The sequence below is a fragment of the Desmodus rotundus genome, chromosome 8, assembly GCF_022682495.2.
Source record: "Desmodus rotundus isolate HL8 chromosome 8, HLdesRot8A.1, whole genome shotgun sequence".
Classification (NCBI taxonomy): domain Eukaryota; kingdom Metazoa; phylum Chordata; class Mammalia; order Chiroptera; family Phyllostomidae; genus Desmodus; species Desmodus rotundus.
In genome coordinates, this window is record NC_071394.1 from 25,410,305 (window position 1) to 25,432,899 (window position 22,595).

The 22,595-nt window shown below is 39.9% G+C and overlaps 1 protein-coding gene across 5 annotated transcripts in view; it reads right to left on the reverse strand.

Annotated features, from left to right (window-relative positions):
- Window positions 1-22,595, reverse strand: part of UBR5 (ubiquitin protein ligase E3 component n-recognin 5) — a 118,268-nt gene that overhangs the window by 75,608 nt on the left and 20,065 nt on the right. For all 5 annotated transcript variants that reach the window (XM_045181538.3, XM_024572144.4, XM_024572143.4 and 2 more), the window contains exons 2-5: window positions 5,677-5,721; window positions 5,218-5,299; window positions 4,657-4,733; window positions 3,813-3,932 (exon numbers count right to left, since the gene is read on the reverse strand). In XM_045181538.3, the coding sequence (XP_045037473.2) occupies window positions 3,813-3,932; window positions 4,657-4,733; window positions 5,218-5,299; window positions 5,677-5,721 (324 nt within the window). The remainder of the gene's footprint in view (window positions 1-3,812; window positions 3,933-4,656; window positions 4,734-5,217; window positions 5,300-5,676; window positions 5,722-22,595) is intronic.

Here is a 22,595-nt window from a genome sequence, read left to right on the forward strand (position 1 = left end):
GAGCCACACCAGATAGGGCTAATATTTTCTTAAGTATGAGAAAACACTTAGAAAGGGTATAACATCTTCACTTACTGCCCCAAACAGGAAAATTAAGTATCTTCATTCAAATTAAGTAAGCTAGACAACCATAAACAATGGCTTTTCTGCATTCGTTCAGATTTTATGAAAATGGCCACACACACACAAAAAACTCATTAGCCTTTAAATTATAACAGTGCGGTTCTCTTTAAAATGAATCTAATACTTAGAGATTATTCAATCTAGAAAGTGGTATTTTACCCCCCTCCTCTGCATTGCATTCACCCAAGACTGAAACCTTCCACCTCCAACTGCAAATAGATTTAGTTTCCATTTGATTTTCCAAACCTTTCATTTTCCCCCTTAAAAATGTGTGACTACATTAACTAGTAACAATACTCAAATCAATATACAACAAAGTTCTTGGTCTCTCTCCTCACTTAACTGGAAAGCCCAATCTCTGTCTTAACAAATAAAAACATTTTAAACAGTTTCCTCAGTAAAATGGGGGGAAAAACACTCCAGAAAACCTGGTGCCGTCCTTTCTGCACTTGTTGATGCCCCCTGTCAACTCACACGTGTGCACCATCAGTATCCAGAGCCTAAGAACTGCCCAGGATAGTTTTAGAGAAGAAGAACATAGTGCATTCTGAGGGCTGCTAACACATTTTATTGGGTTAGTCAAAAAGTTTGTTTGGTTTTTCCCCTAAGATGACTGTAGTAGCACTAAGTTGTCCTTAACGCCATTCAAAACCATTTTATTAGACTGTATAGTGACAGATGTCCTATCAATGTGCCTTTAAAAAGAACTAATCGAAATTGGTTAAGTTTTTGTGCAGCCATTTCAATACTGAAGGTGGAAGAAGTTACGTAACATTTTCAGCATATTATGTTTATTATTTCAAGAAAGGTAAAAATGCAACTGAAACACAAAAAAAGATCTGCATAGTATATGCAGAAGGTGCTATGACTGTTGGAACATGTCAAAAGTGGTTTGCAGAGTTTCGTGTTGGAGATTTCTCACTGGACGATGCTCCACAATCAGATAGACCAGTTGAAGTAGACAGTTTTCAAATCAAGACGTTAACTGAAAACAATCAGTGTTACATAACATGGGAGATAGCCAACATACTCAAAATATCCAAATCAATAAAGTTATTGGTGAAAATGAAAAACGTGTTTTTTATTTTACAGAAAAAGACTAAACCGACTTCTTTGGCCAACCCAAAAGAAATGAAATGGTAGAGCCATTCATAGACCAAAAGAAAAACAAATGGGCATTAAAGTATATTACATTAACAAAACTAAAAAATAAAAAGACAATTCCATTTACAGTAGCATCAATAAGAATACTTAGGAATAAACTTCACCAAGAAGGTGAAAGAAAGACCTATACACTGGAAACTACCAAACTCAGCTGAAAGAAATTAAAAGACATATATTAATGGAAATACATCCTGTGTTCATGGACTACAAGACTGAGTTATTATTAGGATGTCCATAAGACTCAAAGCAATCCCCAGATTCATCACAATCCCTATCAAAATCTCAATGGCATTTTTTACAAAAATAGAAAAATTCATCGTAAAATTTATAAAGAATCTCAAGAGACCCAGAACAGCCAATACGATTTTGCAAATAAAGACCAAAAAACAAAACTAGAGGGCTCACACTTCATGAGTTAAAAACATTACAAAGCTACCGTAATTAAAACAGCATGGTGCTGGCATGAAAACAAATAGAATACAATGGAACAGAGGCCCCAGAAATAAATTCTCGTGTATGTGGTCAAATGACCGTCAACCAGGGTGCCAAAACCACTCGATGGGGAAAGGATAGAGCCTTCAATAAATGATGCTGGAAAAACTGGATACCCACATGCAAAAGGATGAAACCCTTGTCTTATACCAGATACAAAAATTAATTCAAAGTGAATTAAAGACACAAGCATAAGACCTAAAAATTATAAAGTTCCTAAAAGAAAACTAAGAAGATGCTTTATGACAGCAAACTTGGCAATGATCTCTTGGATATGACACCAAAAGCACAGGCAACAATAAAAGCAAAAACAGACATAACAGATAGTATCAAACCTAAAAACTTTTATGCATTAAAGGACATAATCCAGAGAGTGAAAAGGTAACCTGTGGAATGGGAGAAAACATTTGCAAACAATATAGCTGCTAAGGGGTTAACACCCAGAATGTTTAAAGAGCTCCTACACCCAACAACAACAACAACAACAACAAAAATCAAACAGCCCAACTTAAAAATGGGCAAAGGACATGAACAGACATTTCTCCAAAGATGATACACAAATGGCCTAGCATATGAAAAAATGTTCAACGTCACTAATCATCAGAGAAATGCAAATCAAAGCCACAGTCAGGTAATTACCTCACACCCATTAAAACGACTATTAACAACAACAACAACAACAATTACAAGTGTTGCCGAGGGTGTGAAAAACTGGAACCCTCATGTACTGTTAGTGGGATTGTAAAATGGTGCAATGCCACAGAAAACAGTGTGCAGGTTCCTCAAAACTTAAAAATAGAACTATCATATGACCCAGCACTACCACTTCTAGATACACATTGGAGAATTTAAAGCAGAGTCTCAAAGAGGTATCTGCAACACCCATATTCGTAAGTGCACTATGAACCACAGCCAAGCGGTAGAAGCAACCTAAATGTCCACCAAAGATGTACAGATAAACAAATATGGTATAAACAAAAATGTCGGATGTTAAAAATCATACAAACTAGGTGTGGGGTTTATGAGACTCTCAGTACTATCTGTAATTCTTCTGTCAATGTACACCTGTTCTAAAATAAAAGTTTGTTTAAAAGAGGACACACATAAGCAAATGGATGCACATGTGCACACACCCTATGTACGTATGATCTGTGTGTGGGCCTGTGTATGTGCGTATATTTATTTACATGAAAATATTAATCAGCTCCAATATTTAAATCAGGAGATTTCACATAAAAATCTAGAGTTGCAGCTTTTCTGAGGACAAAAAAGGGGGAAGAGGCACAGAGGTTTGCATTTGGCAACAACTCCCCTATGGTAATTATCACATGATGGTTAGCATTTTTTAGCAAGTATTTTTAATTAAGGTGCATACATTGCTGTTTTACACATGATGCTTTTGCAATTAACACAGACTAAAAATACTGTAAACGTAACTTTTACATGACTCCCTTTATTGCAGTATTTGTTTCGTCGCAATTGTCTGGACCCAAAGCCGCAATTAGCTCTGAGGTATTGTGCCTGGATAAATATAGAATCATTATGTTATACACCTGAAATTTTATGTCAATTATACCTCATTTGTTTTAAAAAGGCAACGTTAACTTTATTATAGTCTTTGAGTTTTAGCTAAATGAATTTCAAACCTCACTAAATTAATTCAGAAAGATCTATGAGACTTAGATACCAGAATGAAAAAAATCTTGTGTTTTTTTTTTACCTAAGAATGAGTCACAAAACCAAAGATGGTATCACCGAAAGTTCTAAATGACATAAATGATATGATAAATGACATTATAAACCCATGTGAACACTTTACATTTTTAAAAGGCCAAGACCCTGGGTCAATTGTAATTAGCCTGTGTGGGTTATTTTTATCCTGGTGGCTCATCATGAGCAACAGGAGCTCCTGCCCAGAGTCAGGAGAGTTTCCTTATTCCATCACTAGATACCACTGCAGACAAAAACTCACAATGAACATGCTCAGAGCACCAGCCCAGACCAATGGACGCCACCATCCAGCCACAGCTTACCCCAGGGTGTTGCCTGCCAGCCTGCCCAGAGTCTCGGAGCCTGAGAGAAACCACGGGGAGTCGCTTGTCCTACCAGGCCTCGAGGTCCTCCCTGCCCCCGAGTTGCTGTTCAACTTCGACCTGGGAAAAAACAAGAGGTAGAACAATTACAGAACAGTCCCAAACTGCCTAGGAATGAGCCTGGACTTCCCGGCCTCACTACTCAAAATACCAGCCTAAGTATTCTCTGATCAATCCCACTAAAATGTGTACTTCACATGCAAGAGCAAATCTAACAACTTGTTGCCTCGTAACAACCTGGAGTTCTTCACTGGTTGACACTATTTTCCAGGTTTAACTACAGATGAATTATTCTTTAGATTTCTTAAAGTAATCATGCTTTCCTTAGAAGCAGTCCATTGAAATTCATCATACATTGCCCAGCAACCTTTTCTTATATGACATCACTTATAAAGACCAAAATTTTAAAGACCTTGTCATTTTCAAATTGAGTTACTTGATTTGGAAATATTAAAAAGAAAAAAAAAAAACATGATCTAAGAAGTTATTTGAGTCAAAGAGCCAATCTGACTCAGGACCTACCACATACACATCACTCTTCTGGTAACCTATTTCTGTTAAGTGATGGTCGAAGCTGCTGCTATTTTTAATGCTGGTATTTTTAGCTATACATCACTACTTGCATAAAAATTAAAATCCAACTACAAAGTAACCATTTCACTGTTTTAAGTGTCTCATTTTCTGCAGTGTTTTTTTTTCAACTTAAGGGTTACCAAAAATCAAAACACAGATTTAAAATAATACCCTTTAAGAGCTACATATGAAAAGAAAGGACATGTCTTACCCATCATTACTATCAGGTTTACCCAATTCCAGCCTGTCTGGCTGTACTGAAAAACCGATCCTGCAAACTCTACCATCCTAAAAGCAAAGAAAATAGAAGAAATTTCCAAAGTAAAGCATGTGTGTTAAAAGTTGAACTTACTCAAATTCACATTTTCCCAACCTCGATTATGTACCCATCACGGTCAATTCAGAAGACAACCAATAAGCCCCCTTTCAGAGGGTGCTCACACCTCAGTTGGGCAAATATGTTTTACATACATTATGAAGAAACCAGGAAAAGTAATTTAAAATATCTCAATCTAACAGAATCAGAGTGAGGAAATGACTAAATATCAGGACTTCTCCATTCTGTTACTACTTAGTTTCAAGCTCTAGGCAATCATTGAAGCCTCCTCTGGGCCAGAGAATTTACACAATAGGGATATGGAACTGGGTAAGCTCTGAAATAAATCTTGCAAGAAACTGCTATTTTCCATGTTTAAAAAGAAAGAAACCTAATGATGCATAGTTGTGTTTTAACTGTTTATTTTCATTTCTCTCTCCACCTTAAACAACTTACCTCAAGAAGAAAGGCAGCATGGTTTGGTCCCACCACACACTGTTTAATAGTGGCCTGTTCCAATACATTCAAAGGGGGATGGCTGGTGAATTAAAAAAAAAAAAAGGACGTAAGTTAAATTACTTTGTAAATGGTAAATACATTGCAGAGTTGTTTTCTTTTTTATATGTTATCCAATTAACAAAACAATAAAAGCCGGCAAATTGTGTTTAAAAAACTAGTATTTTTAAAGCAATAATTGAAGAATAATAATTATATCCTCGTACTCATTATAGCTCTTTGGTATGCCAGATTTTTAAAAAACCAGCATAAACAGAAACTGTAATTCAAATGAACCCAACTCATAAAAAGTTGATAGATTAAAATATTGCTAATAGATGCTGCCTAAATATGAGCTGTTATTCCTAATAAAGAAACATCATCCTTTTCAGGAAACTGTAAATATCTTACAACTCTTACCTGTTTAAATTATATTTGTTCAGTTTCTCTGAAACTTCCCGTAACCTTTAAAAACAAAGAAAAATATGAATAAACCATTATGTACTTTGTAAACAAAGTTCTATTCCGATAGGTACTTATAAACATTATTTCAATGATTTCTAACAGTAGTACACATAGTATTTGCTATGGCAACAGTGTTTTTAATATTATCTTTGATTTTGGTTCCAAAAAAATCACAAATCAACTCTGCAATTCCCTTCCCTCACCATCCCATTAGCAACTTCAATAATAATATTATTAATCCCATTTTAAAGATGAGGAGAATGAGGCCTCTAGAGTTTACATAACAGAAAGTGGCAGTAGAGCGGTATTTAAATCAACACCCAATGGAAAGCCAGTTTTTAAACAATGCACTCTATACACATTTAACAGAAGATTCTTGAATGTAAAGGCACATCATGAAATGAAAATATATGTGAGGCACAAACCTATTTCCTCATAATAATAAAACTGAATCGTAATCCCCAGTAAGAGTAACTTTCAGATGATGCCGTAATTTCTTTCCCAAAAAAGTAGATACTCACTGATGACTTTATTCTCACTCCCAAAAAGGAGCATCTGATCATGTGTGACACGGCCCCAATGAAACACATTTATTTTCATTAACAAACATGTGTTCTCATTGGTCCTGGAGTGTCAAACTTCCACCAAACCCATTCCCTCATCTGCAAGGCACACTTCTGGTTCCAAGACGGAAGAAAACACCAGAGGAGTATCGCACTGCGGGACTCCCGATCACCGCAGAAGGAGGACCACAGGAGGAGGACTGCGAGGCTGCCTGCTGAGCAGTCACAGCCTGCAGAAGACCCAGGGCCCAGCAGGCCTGCCCACACTTACTACCAGTAATTCACAAAGCTTCTCACTGCACTGGAGCCAGGATCCGAGAAAGGGCTAAGGAAGGTTTCACTTCCCCCAAACCACAGGGGTGACATGTTTAGAAGGTACTTACTCCCTGGCTTACAACTAAACCCAATTCAATTCCATTTCTTTTCTCTTCGCTCAACACTGTCTCTCAAGTTTTCACAAAGTGCACAGGACAGGGGGAAAGGGGAGATAAAAATCTGTCAAAGCCTTTTCAGAGCTGGACAATAACTGAAATTAAGAATTAATGTTCCTTTCATGGCTCCAAATCTCACTCCAGGTAGCTATATTTATAAAGTTAAAATAGGTTTTGAGAATATCAAAATGTTAGAAAATATTTAACAACACGATCTTAGCAAATTTCAGGATACCTAGGGGATAGAGGAAATAGTTACTGTCATCAATTAAAGTTTCTAATCTTAAAAATCACGGTGGACTCCTGACCACATCTGCAACGTGCACTCATCTGTTTTGGAAACAATGCCTGCTGGATCGCCAGTGATCTGGGGACTACCCCCAGCCCATCTTCTGCTAACAGGGCTCCTTTAAACCCATCAGGTCTCACATCCTCACTTATGTGAGGACAGATGAATAGTCATCTCTGGTTCTTTTCAGTCCTGAAATTCTTATGAATGTACAATATGAAAGCGAATGTCTTAGTGAAGGATACATATGCAAAGTTTTTATGGAAATAGCACTTGTTAATGTCACATTCAATTTCATCTTAGCCATCTGAAATTTTCATATACAAATTGATTTTACATGGGCACTTATTTAGACAGTTTCCCCAAATATTAAATATTTTACGTTTCTTAAATTCAATCCCCAAAGTGTATATAAAATGTATCTGCCCTGGCTGGTGTAGCTCAGTGGACTGAGCGCAGGCTGTGAACCAAAGGGTCGCTGGTTCGATTCCCAGTCAGGGCACATGCTGCAACCCACATGGGTTGCAGGCCAGGTCCCCAGTAGGGGGGCCACGTGAGAGGCAACCACACATGGATGTTTCTCTCCCTCTCTTTCTCCTTCCCCTCTCTTTGAAAATAAATAAATAACATCTTTTTTAAAAAGTTCATCTTTAAAATAAAAAATATATCATTTTCCCAAATCTCAAGACAGTTATGATTAAATTGTCCACCTACACATTAATTTACATGAATTCCAAATAATAGGGGCAAAGAAACCTTCAAGCAAAAAAAGTAAATTATAAATGCGTATTTGGTTCCCGTTTACATTTGCTCAGCAGACAGGCACCATCACTGCAGGCCAAATCACACTCACTTAAAGTCACTAAATCCTGAATACCTCTATATAATCATTAGGCCCTGGTCTACTTTGAAGGATCTTCCTCTTAAAGCTTACAATGCTAAAAGTTATTAACTATATTTCCTCTCATGGCGACATTAACAAAAGTTTTCCCCATTTTTAAAATCAAAGGAAAACCACTCTATAGCTTAGCAAATTCCATTTCGGAACCCATCTTCACACGTGGCTGTAAGAGAAAACAACTTTAGGAGTGCAGTGTAATATGACAAAGTAGCCCCGCGACTCCCTTTTTAACCTCACTCGGGGAGACGCAGGAAAGCCTTTGTGGGTGGCGGTGACACACTGCGGTCAGGTCAGCACTGAGCTTCCAAGGACCCTCAGTACCACTACACCGATGCTGTATTCAGTGTGATACGCGCTGGATCACAAAGATGGGGACTCAAAGAGGCAACACAGGGGAAGAAAGTTCCAAATACTGTAGCAGAGTCTGGACCAAGGGGTGTAAACTTGTGTCAGGTTTCATGAGTGGACAGCTCAGCAGCAGCTTCTTAGTGGCAGCCCACCGGGATTTGGAGACTGAAAAAACTGGGGCATCTAATTTCACTGCAGGAGGAAGAGCCAGACTACACGGCTTACAATTCTGATTCTGCCATTTTTAAGTCGTGACTGAGACACTTTCTCAACTTGTCTGTGCTTGTTTCCTCATCTGTAAACTGGGCAAAGTTATCTACTAAATAGTTATTGAGAGGTTATAATGAATTGCTGAGTATTATGTTCACTGTCAGTAGTTTTATCAGCTACTTTTTGTTTGTATTTGAATATTTCAGTGTTGTCTGAGAGGCAAATCACATGGAGAAGACGACTCACACCCTGCTCTCCAGGATCATGGCTTGATTGGGCCACAAGTACACACACAGACAGACAGACCCAAAACAGGGCATCATAAGTGTCCCTAGAACACAAAAATGCTGCACAACTGCAGGAGACACAGGTTCACCCCCGGCCGAGTGGACCAGGATGAATTCATACAAGGTGCATATAGACTGGAGGAACGGGTAGGATTTGAGGGGGCCGAGATCCAGGGTGAAGCGGGAAAGCAGAGGTAACTTTCCAGAATAGCAAAATCACATGAGCCGAGACAGGGAAGTGCGTGCAAAACATCAAGGAGCCCAGTGTCTCTAGAGAGAGGTCAGGCTACGTGAAGGGCAAAACTGAGGGAGGTAGTTACTAAGGGTAACAATGGCTTTTCATGTGGCAGGTGATGCAGCTCTCTGAAAATTTCAGAACCAGAAAATCAGACTCTGAAGGAGGAGACAAGTGGCCAGTGAGGACGTCATGGCAGATGTTCAGATCTCAGCTGCCTAAGGAAAGTCCAGCAAGAGGGGGGCGCTAAGAAACAAACTGGTCTTTACATATCTTTGACCGGAAGACAAATCTCAAGAGTAGCAAGCAAGTCCTTATCCTGTTATATCTCAGTTTAAACACAATCATGACGTTATTTTTGTCTATAATTACAGAATAGGGTGGTAATGTAATCAAATGAGGTTTATATGGAGTGTAGCACCATGTCTAATGCAGAGTTAACTGCTGACACCTGGTAATGGAGGTGGTGATGGTGGTGATGGTGATGATGTTCTTCATTGCTGGTGATAGTGGTGATTATGGTGGTAATGGTGGTAATCACGGTGGAGGTGGTTGTAATGATGGTGACGGTTTTGATGATAATGTTGGTAATAATGGTCGTGATGATGGTGATGGTAGTCGAATGCTTAATGGGGAAAAGAAGAACCTCTTTGGAGCAGAGAATAAGCACCATGGCTGAGCAAGTGCCAATAAGGGGAGGCCTGTGGTTGCAGACTCACTAGCTCAGAGCTGCAGATTCTTTTTCTTAGTCACCTCACCTGGATGAAAAACCATGTCCATCACAAATAGGTCACATGCTCTTGGTAACCACTGGGACAACATCAGTGTTCCCTGACGCTCATGACTGTGTCTCCCAGAGATGACTATGAGCGAGAATGAGATAGCGAGCTGTCTTGAGAAAGGGAAGACGGGAGCAAGAGAAGAGGGGGAGGGATCAAGGTGAGAGGGTGAAAACCAGGTTTGTCTGCAGAGGTGCCCACACACTCACTGTCGTCCACTTGCAGAAGGTGCCCATCTCCCAAGATGATCAGTTCTAGGCCTGTCTCTCCTTGGGGAGGCTCAGTTCTGGGCATTTGTGCGGAAGAGCTGAGTAAGGAGACTCTGCTGCCATCTACTAGCGTTTGCTTTGTTCAATAACACCCAGGGCCACCAGGTAGCCCAGAGCAGGCAACGCGGAGCCAGGAAATGGATTCTCCAGAACCAAGTCAGCACTCAGGCAGTGTGTGGTTTGCACAGCTCCTTCCCTGAAGTCAGGTCCTAAGTCACCCCAGGGGAGGGATGGAGAATGGACAGCACACAGGTGAGGCTGGAACAGAAGCTAGAGGAGAAGGCTGATCTCCAGTGGAGGGTGCAGACCTAAGCCTAACAGCAATTTTCTGCAAACTCCTAAATTCAGCAGGACGTACAGGCAAGGAAACTACAGGCCCTTACCACTGTGGCTGACATGCCAGCTTCAAGGATTCTCTTGGTGTCAGTATCTTCATATTTGGTGTTATCAGTAAATCAACCACTTCTCCACTGTGGGCAGAGGCTGCCCTTCTTGTGAGCATCTTTCCTCCTTCGTTCCCCCCAGGGCTCCTCCATCTCTCAGAGCCCTAAAGGCTCACCTTCCCACTGACTCTGGAACAATCTCATGGGTCGTCCCCCCCACCCCCAACACCATCATCCAGGCCGTGAGTTGCAGAATGCGCATTACTGTAATGGGTATCTTTTTTTTTTTTTTAAAGAACAGTGCTAATGTTTGTATCTTCAGATAAGACTGTCAAAGAAAAAACCCCACTACTATTCATAAGAAGACATTTTGATACTGCCCAAAATGAAGGCCATCATCAAAATGCAGAGGGGTGTCCTGCCCTTCAATTTAATTAATAAAAACTACCCCCTTAGACTAAAAAGACTTATTCGATACCCTGATTCAATAACCTATTTTATTCCTCCAAATTGGTTAGACATCTTACAGATCCAGAAACTGGAACTTTTTTTAAGCACCAACGTAAGGTAACAGCAAATTGATGTTAACAGAGAAACCAGAAATCAAAGTACAGCAGTACTTGATAGAAGCTAACGCATTCACTGCTGCGCCCATGAAATCCCGTTGATTTCAGTCTCATTTCCCCAAATTTAACGTTCTGATTTCAAAGACAACTCACCTGCTCACCGGCACCACTCACCTGGCAGCAGCACTCGGCGCAGGCTGTCCAGCTTTATCATTCTCTGCCGCCCCTCCCCGCCACGTAACCCACCTGTGTGTCCAGACACACACACCCCCTAAGCTGAATTTAAAAACCTGACGTATTTCTAGCTGAATTTCCAAAACTAAAAAAATTTTGGTGTATCTAGATTCCTAAGAGGCTTCAATCCTCCAGGAGAGAAAGACATTCCTGACCTCCCACCTTCTACAAGATGATGGCTTTCCTGCACCTGTGACTGTAAGACAAGGTACACCACCCCTGCTCCACATTCACCGGCAACTCCTTAATGCGGGACGGGACGCACTCTGCCACCAGCACGTCTCCTCCAGTCTCACTCCTGGTTATTCCTGGTTATTCCAGGCCCAACTCAAATACAACCTCCCTGGAGTTTTCCTGGTAGCCCCCCCGCTTTCTCCCAACAGAAATCTACAGCTTCTCCCTCCTACTTTACATTCCAATCATTTGTGTTAATGATGAGCTGAACTAGCTTCATAGACTCCAAGCAAAAACAGGATAAAACTTACCAAATCTTTCCCCTATCTTCCACTTCATCAGATACAGTTCCAACCACGAAAAATGTACAGTAATATTTGTATACAATCCATTTCAGAGGCAGAATAGGTTTCTACTCATAATCTCAACAAAACTAACTCCTCAGGTCTTCCACATCAAATTAAAGTTTAAAATAAGCAAGAAAAGTGTGAATACTCAAATTTCTTACACAATAGTTGCCCATATAACTCTTATAAGCAGACCAGCTGACAGAGAGAAAATGTTTAATAATTCACTGTTTACCCACTAATATCAGCAAGCTGTCTTTAAAGTGACCTCACTCCAACCTCCAGATATCCACCCATAAATAAATGAGCAAAATTACATACCCATATAATTTTATTTTGGAGTAAACGACTTAGTACCCAGACAACAGAACAACAGCCAGAGGCTACCTACACTAAATCGCAGAGCCCTGCAGAAAATGTCTCGAAGCTCGCCTCTTGCCATCCACTTCAGACAAGGCAGGCAGTGCCAAAACACAAATGCAGCATGTTCAGAATCTGTGCCCAGACACTTTCTTGTAAAAAAAAGCAATACTGTAAGAATATTTACTGCATTTCTCCAAAAGCAAACCCTCAAAATCTTCACACCTAAAATTCAAGATGCAATAAAAGTGTATGTACTTTTTTTGGAAGAGGGGAACTACTATGTTGCTAGACAGACGGCAGGGACAGGAGTCAAACCCACGTGTAACCACAGGACACGGTCTTCTCCATCGTCCCATCGTGTACTTCCCTAAGTACAGGCAGAAAGAAAGCCTTTAACTTCCATACACTGTGTTTTTACACAACTGCTGTACCATACTATACACACTGCTACCTCTGAACTGCTTCTTTGCATGCCGACTGTTCCTATTATCGCTGGTATCAATACATGCAAACTATGATGTTGGTCCCACCTGCCAGCCACTGTAACTGGAGGAAAAGTCTGTCCCTCCAGCCAGTGGCAGAGGGCATTCTGAGATGGTCATTTACTTGTGCCAGCATCAGCAAGCTTATTCATCCAGTCCGAAGGGCAACTAACCCCACATTCCTTTTCTCAGTCCTAAGCAAGCTAATGGCAAACCACCTGGGCATGCTCATGGGGGAGCTCCTTTAGGAGAAAAATGGAGGGGGGCAACTCACTGTCCTCCTCTTGCTGAACTGTGATATTTTTTTTCAGTGAAGGGGATAAGGCCTTTCCCCCTATCCACCCACTCTGTGTTGTGACTTAAATATTAGGAGATGCCTTGCGCCATGGTGCTGAGGATGGCAGATGAGTCTGTAAGAATAAGGGGTCCCCGGTCCCAGCAAGAACCACCAGAACATTAGGATGGTTCTATTCATCTCTGTGATTCTGAGAGATTCTCTCAACTCTCTCACTGTATGCCTGAAATTGGACTTCAAGACATTGTATTTCAGATACATTTTCTGAAAGTCATTTTGTAGTGCCTCTATCCAAACTTAACCCTGATTATGGGGTCCCCAACTTTGGGATTTCATGAAACAGTAAATGGGAGTGGGAGGAGGTGATGAGAGAAGTAATATAGTTATTCTGACAACACACACAGAGGAAAAAAAATTACTGTGCCTCATTTTCATGCCAAAAATGTAAGAAGGTTACAATCTTAGAATAAATTAAATTAACTAAGTTTAGCTATATTAAAAACTCCCTATTGTGTCCTTAATTTTTCTCATGTCATAGTTAACCACAGAAAACTTCCAAATTTAACAATAATGAAGCAAGGAATAAGATTATTATAAGGACAAATATAGAAACTAAACAGAACAGAAACTGTTACCAGAAAAAAAAAAAAAAAGATTTTAGCCCTCAAGAAAGCAAAGACCATTTATTTCTTTGTATCTTCTATACAAGTGTACTCTTTAAAAGTAAGCCAGAATCTCTGGATGCAATTTTTCACCTCCCCAAACAGTCTTTATGTCTTCTTAACAGTCTCCTTTCCCAAACCTTCACTTCAATGGTTCTCAAATTTTTTTTTCATCTCAGGACCACTTTAGACTCTTAAAAATTACTGAGGACCCCAAAAAGCTTTTGCTTGTTTAGGTTATAGCCACAAATACTTATTACATTAAAGTAAAAAAACAAAAATAAATTTTAATACATTTTTTAAAATAACAAATTCATTATATATTGACATAAATTACTTTTGAAAAATAACTAATTTCCAAAAAATATTTGTGGTGCAGAACTGCTCTACTCTTTTGCGGGCCTCTTTTTAACAGGCTTAATATAACACAGACCCCCCAGACCTGCTTCTGCATTCAATATCCCACACAGCACAGTTTCGGTCCAGGTATAGGAAGAAAAGCTGGCCCCATAAAGATAAGTTGTTAGAAAAGGAAGGAATATTTTAACAACCTTTTCACATTGTTATATTCTTCTGATATTCTTCTTCGATATTACACCAAAACTCAATGAGTGACAGTTTCTTAGAGACTGGGAGCAATGTGGAATCTAAAACCTGTCAATGAACTTGGAAAAAATCTTTTACCCATGCATGAGTCTGCAAGAGCATGCATGGGTCATGTGGAAAGTACTGGTTTACTGACTTATGCAGAGCTTCAAAATCAAAACCACATATGTTCACATCACTATCAATTTATAGTGTCAAACTCACAGCGATGGATGCAAATTTCCCAAAATTCTCATTTTAGCTTGAAAGCTCAATTTTATCACTGGCAACAAATAGCTTCGGTTGTTTCTCTTGAAGTAACAGGCTCACTTTTCCATTTTCAGGAAAATGCCTGTCAAATACCCAAGTCTGAATGACCGTAGTTTGTCAGTCACTCTTTCAAACCAACGTGGTATTCCACGGAGAGAACAGTAAGTTCAACTTCCAACTAAAACATCTGCAGAAGTGTTTCCTCAACAAAACCAATGTGCTCCTCATCTTGTCACACTGAGCATCAGAATGACATTACTCAAAGGTTAAAGTCAATAAAATTAATAATTGTAACTACTTTGACATGGACCCCCTTAAGTGAAATGGCATCTTCCCCTCTGCAAGCACAAAAATACACGAACACCACAATCCTGTTCAGTACGGTTTGGTGCCAAGACTTTGATTTATGCTAAGAAGCTGGTCTCTTCTCCACCACTGCTTTTGAATAATAGCACAAATGTCACAACAGTGAAAAGGACAAGTAAGTCTCAGTATTATTGTGAAGTCAGTTTTAACCTCAGAGTCCCTGAAAGGGGCTCGGGGATCCCGAGGGTCCACAGACCACACTCAGAACTACTGTAGTGTATTCTCGAACGTTAGTGCCATCAAAGTTACCAATTATTAACCAAAGTTGGAAAAAAAATAATTGTTCTTTCTTACTAAAACAGCCACAAATGTCAACCAAAATAACTTCCTAATTATGTACTTTTAAAATACTCTTTACATAACGGATATGTTTTGATACTATACCAAAACCCAACAAGTGACAGCTTCTTACAGGTTGGTTGCAATGCAGAACCTGACACCCGATCAATTAAATTTTCCTACTATTATACTAAAACCCACTGGTCTATCTTGCATTCTAAGTAAGTCATTCACCCATGCATGAATCTGTCTAGACGTTAAAGGGTACAGCAAAGTATTATAAGGCATATTAAAAATTTTAATACTGCCTTCTTGATAGTATTAAATTCCCAAGAAGCACCGTCTAGCATTCACTTGCCAGTGATTTTCCGTAAGGGAGGAGGAGGCAGCAGAGGCAAGGATACAACAGAGCTTCTTTAAGATTTACATGCAAAAGGGACAGTCATTTATTAAAAGTGGGTGGAGACACTACAGACACACTTAGTAAATGTCACAAACTGCCAGCCTACATATGGACACACAGTATTGAATCAAAGGGTATTTTAAATGTGTAAAAGATTTTTAAAGATTCTTCGCAAACTTTTAAAATCAGAAGATTACACCTAGAATTTCAGATTTCTAGCTTTTCCTATAAAATGATATGTAGCAACTGAGCTTATCTGCCCTAGTGGTGCCTAGAGGTGTCCTTACTTACCCAGCACCTGCAGGCATCTGGGTCTGAGGCTACAGACACAGGATTACTAGTCCTCACACACTTAGAAAAGGGTATTTCCCTGGTGAAGAGTAACGTGATCAGTTTTATAACTCAATCTCAGCCTGGACATTAAACCCTAATACATCTTTGCTCAGCCCCAACTCCGAACCACGTTAGTTCTTTAAATGTGAACTGACAATTTCTGAAATACCAGCGCAACTCTTCTCACTTTTTGCCCAAAGAAAACCATGCCAAGCAGCAAGCATCTGACTACTTTTAAAGACCCCAAATCACACAAATGATGGCTTTCGTAGAGGAAAAACCCACCTGCAGCTTCCTAAGTAACAATTATACTTACGACTTATACATACTTTATGCTTATGGAGATGGCAAATTCCAGTTTACATACTGTGTTCACTTTAAATAAATGATGCAGGGCATTCACCTTCGAGATGCATTCAAGACCAAAAGAGGCTTCTAAATAAATATAAGTTCCTAAAATCATATAAATTTTTGTAAATAGGACATTTTTTCCTCCTAAAATGGCTAAAAGATTTCTATAAAACTAAGATAACGAAATTCATGTTATAGAAATGCTCTGCAAACTATCATAGGGAAAAAATGACATTATACTTATAATTTCTTCCCTTAACCTGGAAATTTTTTGTTAGAAATTCCTATATACTATCATAAATAACATTTTACTAATAAAGTAGAGATCAAAATTCCAGACAACTGTGCCATTTGAGAAATAAACACATCTCAGAGAAACTAAATGCTGAACACAACAAAATGAGTCATTTTCCTTTAGAGCAAAACCAACTATGTTATTTCCAGTTGCTTTAAAAACAGGAAAAGGGAAATACACATGCCAAATGGACAAGAAGAAAGTTGGTAAGACAAGATAATTCTTCTGAGAATTTCTAAGTCCTTCTGTCTCACCGAATTTCATTTTCTTCACGTGCCACTGTAAGTACATACAAGAGTCAAACTGTGCTAACAGATAAGATGGGAAGACTTCTTTAGATCTCCCACCTAAAAAGTTCATCAGCATCAGCCAAAATTTCAAGAGAAAATTCTTGGTTTTCTTTACCCTTAGGCTGTATCCTCCTTCTGAATACCAGCAACATCATTCATTAAAGCATCTGCCAAATGCAGGTAATGTATTCAAAATCATTACAAACCCAATGTTAACTCTACATACAAATCAAATGTCTCATGAGACAACTGATGCACTTCATAGAATAAACACTGCCATTTAGCAAATTATTCAGTCCTTGAGCTAAAACTGCAAACTGAAGTAAAATACCTGTGATGAAATTTGATTTCCCATAGAAACAAGTCAAGTAGGTTATAATCCTGACCAAGGATCCTGAGGCCATTAGATTCAGGAGAACTTCTTCAAACTCGAGCTATGCCCTTTTAATATCAAAGATGAAATAGCAGCTCTACTGCCTTTGAAATGGTCATTTCACATTCCTGAGCTCCCAATGCACGGGCCACAGGAACCACACCTGCAGTCCTGTGAAGGGCAGCATGGTGGGGTGGGAAAAGAATGAACTGGGTTCCATTCCATCCCTACCGTTAACTGGCTCTGTAATGTTGGGCAAGCTTACTTTTAACTTCCCACAGCTTTCTACAGCATGGAAGCTTTCTTGGTCTGTTAAACGGAGATAAAAGCATTTGTCTGATAGTGATGCTGTAAGGATTGAAGGCAGTTTTGTAATGTACCTTGGTAAAGGCCAAGCATTTAAATGCTCAAAAAATGGTAGCCATTATCATTATTAAACTGTATTTTTCCCATCCTTGGAAAGCTGGCTATGTATATATATGTTTGTGTGTGTATGTGTATATGTCCATCCAGAAGGTATCCAGCCATGTAATATGAAAAACAGAGACATTTATTGAAGATAATACAAGATACAAAAAACATTGTACTTAGAACAATGACGCACCAGGCCCCTTCAAAGCACGTACTTTGGGACCTCACACAGTTCTCCCAAATCGCCATCAGCTGCCCTGTCATATTTTCCTAAATCTCATCAATGGTCTAAAATATCTTCCCTTTCAAAGGTGATTTTAGTTTTGAGAAAAGCCAGAAGTCACAGGGTGCCAAATCTGGGCTTATGGCTGAGGGACTAAGTCACCTGAGTGATTTGATGTTTTCCCAAAAAACTCTGCACGAGACGAGATGCACGAGCAGCTCACTGTCAAGATAAAGCTGCCAATCACCAGTTGCCCATAGCTGTGGCCTTCTGAATCCTCCGAATAGTTTCCGCAGAGGCTTAATGCAAAATCCGATGCAGATTCATTGCTCACTCGCCCAGTCATTTTGAATGTGACAGCCACATAGTGCACTAGCTCATTCAATGGCGTATACCACCCCCACTGACTAGTACCATGAGGTTGTCATTGTTCACTCATACACATTCCAGTCCACTCTCCTTGGCTGCTACGTTACATCAATGTTGCACAAACCGTTCTCATTATATTAATGGTTGGACTTTTTCCGGAGAGACCTCGTATATGTATTTTGCTGCTCAAACCCACAATGTCTGGCTTAAATTGGCTGCCACACCAAATAGGGCCCAATTTGAGTCCTGAGACCTCAGAGGAACCTGAGGATGCAGGGAATGACAGCTAAGTCCGGGAATTCTTGGAACTGGAAATCTGTAGATGCACTGTAATTCTTCATTTCTTGTGCATAGGTTTTTATTTCACAAAGAGTAAGATTCCTTCTCTTCCGGCCCCAACTATCTCTCTAATCTCATCTCCTCACTCCTCCTTAGGACTCTATACATACTCCAAACATTACTATACTCTCATTAACTCCCTACCTAAATTACATACCCAAAGTACTCTATGTTTTTGTACATGCCTATTCCTTCAGCCTAGAATAACTATACCCTCACTGTCTTGTACATATTGAACTACTAGTGCCTCAAGGCTGGGCTGAAAAAACTGTGGGAAACCTTAACTCACCTTTCAGTCCAGGCTAAACTAGGCACTTCTGAATCCCAGTTAAACCTGGAGCATACCTCATCTATAGCACTTCTTATGCTACAACTATTTGCTTTATGAAATAGTCCTGTCTTTCACCACCAGACAAACTCTATGAAGGCAAAACCATGTTCTACTAACTTCTTAACCCCCAGCACCTGACACCCAGTAAATCCTTAGTAACCGTCTGCCAACAGACAGGGGCTAAACGAACGAATGGGCATTCATACACTGCCTCAGAATGGCGGACTTAAAACTTTTTTATTCCTTTCTAAACCATTTAGGAGTTTAGATGTTCTGCCGTGACTGCTATTATGAGACGAGGTTTTTTAAAACCACCAAAAGAATGCTGTCCCACAAAACAACCCACTGCGGGGCTACACCCTGGTTCAAATGGTCCTGCAAGGCTGAGAAGATTTTTAAATGCTTTCCTTAAGAATTTTTCAGGAACTACTATAAAGGACACATGGACAAAACCAAGGGGGAGGGTAGAGGTGGGGGAGGGAGGTGGGTTTGGCTGGGGTGGGGTGGAGGGGTGGGGAGAAAATGCAGACGACTGTAACTGAACAACAATAATAAATAAATAAATAAATAAACTAACTGACTGACTAACTAAACCTGACATGTTTAGAATGGTTATAAATGATGTTCACATGAAGAGTAATTGGTGAAGAAAGAGTATATGGGAACTCTCTGTACTACTTATAAAACTTTTCTGTAAACCTCAGATGATTCTAACATAAAACATTTACCTAAAAAAAAAAAAAAGGAAGAATTTTCTGAGGAACGTTTACCAGACAGACAGGAAAATCACATAGTACTTTACAGTCCTGGGAGCCTCTCCTAGTCTCTTCCACTTAGAAGATGGTCTTCTTTCTCTCCGCCCTCCCCCTTTCTCCTCTGTGATTTAATCTGGGTGGGAGTTAAGGAAACATCCAAAAGGGGCCAATGGAAGCTGGAAGCAAAGGGAGGAGAGGAGACACATCAGGAAGCAAAAGCACAGGAAGTGTCCATGTGCAGCCTGCCTTTTAAGTGCCTGAAATTGACAAGTCTATCTGGTTAAGTGACTTAAAATGAAAACTAAACAAAGTCTAATTACTGGCCATCTACTGGCAAGTAATGCAATTAAACAGCCTAATATTTAATGCTGTACCAAAATAAGAAGAAGTGGATATAAATACCCATATTAATGTTTTGTTTGGGTTTTTGTTTGTTTTTTGGCCAATCATCAGCATTACCAACACGAAAGGGCAGAATTAGTGCCGACCTGGTCCCACCTACATAACTGAAGAAAGCCAGCACCTTCTTTGAGGGCAAAGAGTCCCAGCTCCACCATTAAAAGATGGAACATGACCTTGAGTAGGCCATTTAACATCTCCCGCTCTCATGTTTCTACTCTTGACCAAAGCATTGGTGGTTCCCACATCTGTTTCACAGAGCTGCTGTAAGAATTGGACAATATGCCACATATGTCTAATCATCTCAACCTCTAGGAAACACTTTAAAAGACATATTCCCAGGCCCTGCCCCAATCTTCTAAATCACAAATATCCAAATACAGGGCTCAGTGATTTCTATTCTGGCTAAAGAAATTATGCACCTGGATGAAAGCCTCTGAAAAGAGTAACATTAGTCACCTACGAGGAAAGGAAGTAGGCAGGTAGAGAACAGAGCAGGGAGGGAAATTTTTCCTGGGTACCAATGTACATTTTTTGAATTTTAAAACATATAAACATATCAACTCAAAATTTAAGAAAACATTTCTAAGCACTCAAAGTGATTCTAATAATGAATAGGTTTGCAAATCACTTCTCTAAAATACCACAAGTACACGTAAGGATTGCTTAAAATAATCAAAAGATTAGCAGTACATTTAGGGAAATATTAATAACTCTACTGTTTCAAGTTTTGTTTATGTTGCTCGGCGGGTAGTGCGAGAGCAGTCCAAGTCAAAACAAGGCCAGGAGCAGTAATAGCGACAAACCACATGCCATGTTCCGGTGAGCAAATAATGACTTTGTTTGGGGGAGAGGGGAGACAAGGGAAGACCCATGTACTTCATGGACACAGATGTCATTAACAGGACAGCCGATATAAGGGACACGGATCCAACAATCCTTCCACTTTGCTAACTGTTATGGACATAAAATCATACAAAATGAAGGCTGTAGAGAAGAACTTCAATGCTCTGAAAAGAACCTTAATGGGTGGGTAGACAAAGTAAAAGGAAACCTGTCTTCTGGCCCCTCACCAGATGTACAAGAAAAATAAGGAAGAACGCGTTTCCAAATAGTAAAACACGAACGAAGCCTGATTACCCTAAGTTTTGAAGAACGTTTTTCATGCCTGAAGACCAATGGAGGTCACCCAAAATTAAAATGTGAGTCAGTCTTGGGCACATTTTGAAAAGTTACTAAACCTGCACACCGTGGGATGCTCATCTTCAGGAGGAAAACGTAGAGTTACTGCGAAGCCCCATGCCAGCTTCGAACCTCTTCTGAGAGCAAACAGGGCCATGGCCAAGAATCAGATACAGGAGCAGAGATGAAAGAAAACGTATACAAGTAAAGAAAGAATCACATAAAAATTACACCGGGTGCTACGGGCTGAATGTGCACCCTCGCCCCACTCGTATGTTGTGAGGGTGTCTGAAAAGGGGGCCTTTGGGGAGGTAATTACGTCCTGAGGGTGGAGCCCTCATAAGGCATTGAAGCCCATAAAAGAGGCAGGAGAGAGCTTGCTTCCTCTCTCTCTGCTCTGGTCCAGGCGAGAAGACAGTCATCTACAAGCCAAGGAGGCCTTCACCAGGACCCGATCATTATGGCACCCTGATCTAGGAGTTACAGCCTCCAAGACTGAGAGAAATAGGTTTGTTGTTTAAGCTACTGAGTTTATGGTGGTTTGTTATAGCAGCTACAGCAGACTAAACACTGAGTAGGAAAACTAGTATATTTAGAGTAAATAAGAATCATTTTCTTCTATAGGACTTCTCATTAAGCAAGTGTTTTTATATCCACTACTTCCCGCAACCCCACTAAAAGGACAACAAATGAATTTTAAAGTTATAAGGGCAAGGAAAAAGCTGGAGCATTCAAGCAAGAGATGCAAAAATTTTGGAAGCTAGAAAGCAGATAGAGAAGTGGCAAATAACCTGACAGGAGAAACCTAAGCCTAAAATCTGAAAGAGGGGAACCAACAATGAACAGACCTGTTCCTAGGAACTGAAGACACCAGGTGCCTCTGAAGTCTGGGGATAACCCCGAACAGGAAGACTGTTGAAGTTTGCCTGGGGAGCAGTTAAATTCCCACCCTATAGGCAGAACTGTTCCCAATTTACAGAAATCCCACCAGAATAAGTGCCTAGGGACACCTAACGAGGAAGGGATGGGCACTCTGCAAGATGTGAAAGCTATTTATTGGAATGAGAAGTAGGCCAACCCCCATCCCAGAATGCTTGCAGCCACACTTACCTTCCAGGATTGCGCTCTGGGGAAACTGGTCCAACAGAGAGGGGAAAAAAAAAAAAGTTCAACCTCATGTAAAACAAAATGGCAAAGCAATGGAAAATAGAGAAAAAATGAGTAAATCATAGTAGCAATGGAGGCATCAAACATCCAAATAACAGGAGCTGTGACCTTGGCCAGGTAGCTCAGTTAGTTACAGCATTGTCCTGATTCGCCGAGGTTGTGGGTTTGATCCCCAGCCAGGGCACATACAAGTAACCCATGAATGCATGAATAAGTGGAATAACAAATCTCTCTCTCCCCTCCTCTAAAGTCAATAAAAAAATTAATTAATTTTTTAAAATATCAGGAGTTCCAAAAGAAGAGAGAGAAAATGAGTGGGAAAAAAACAGTATTAA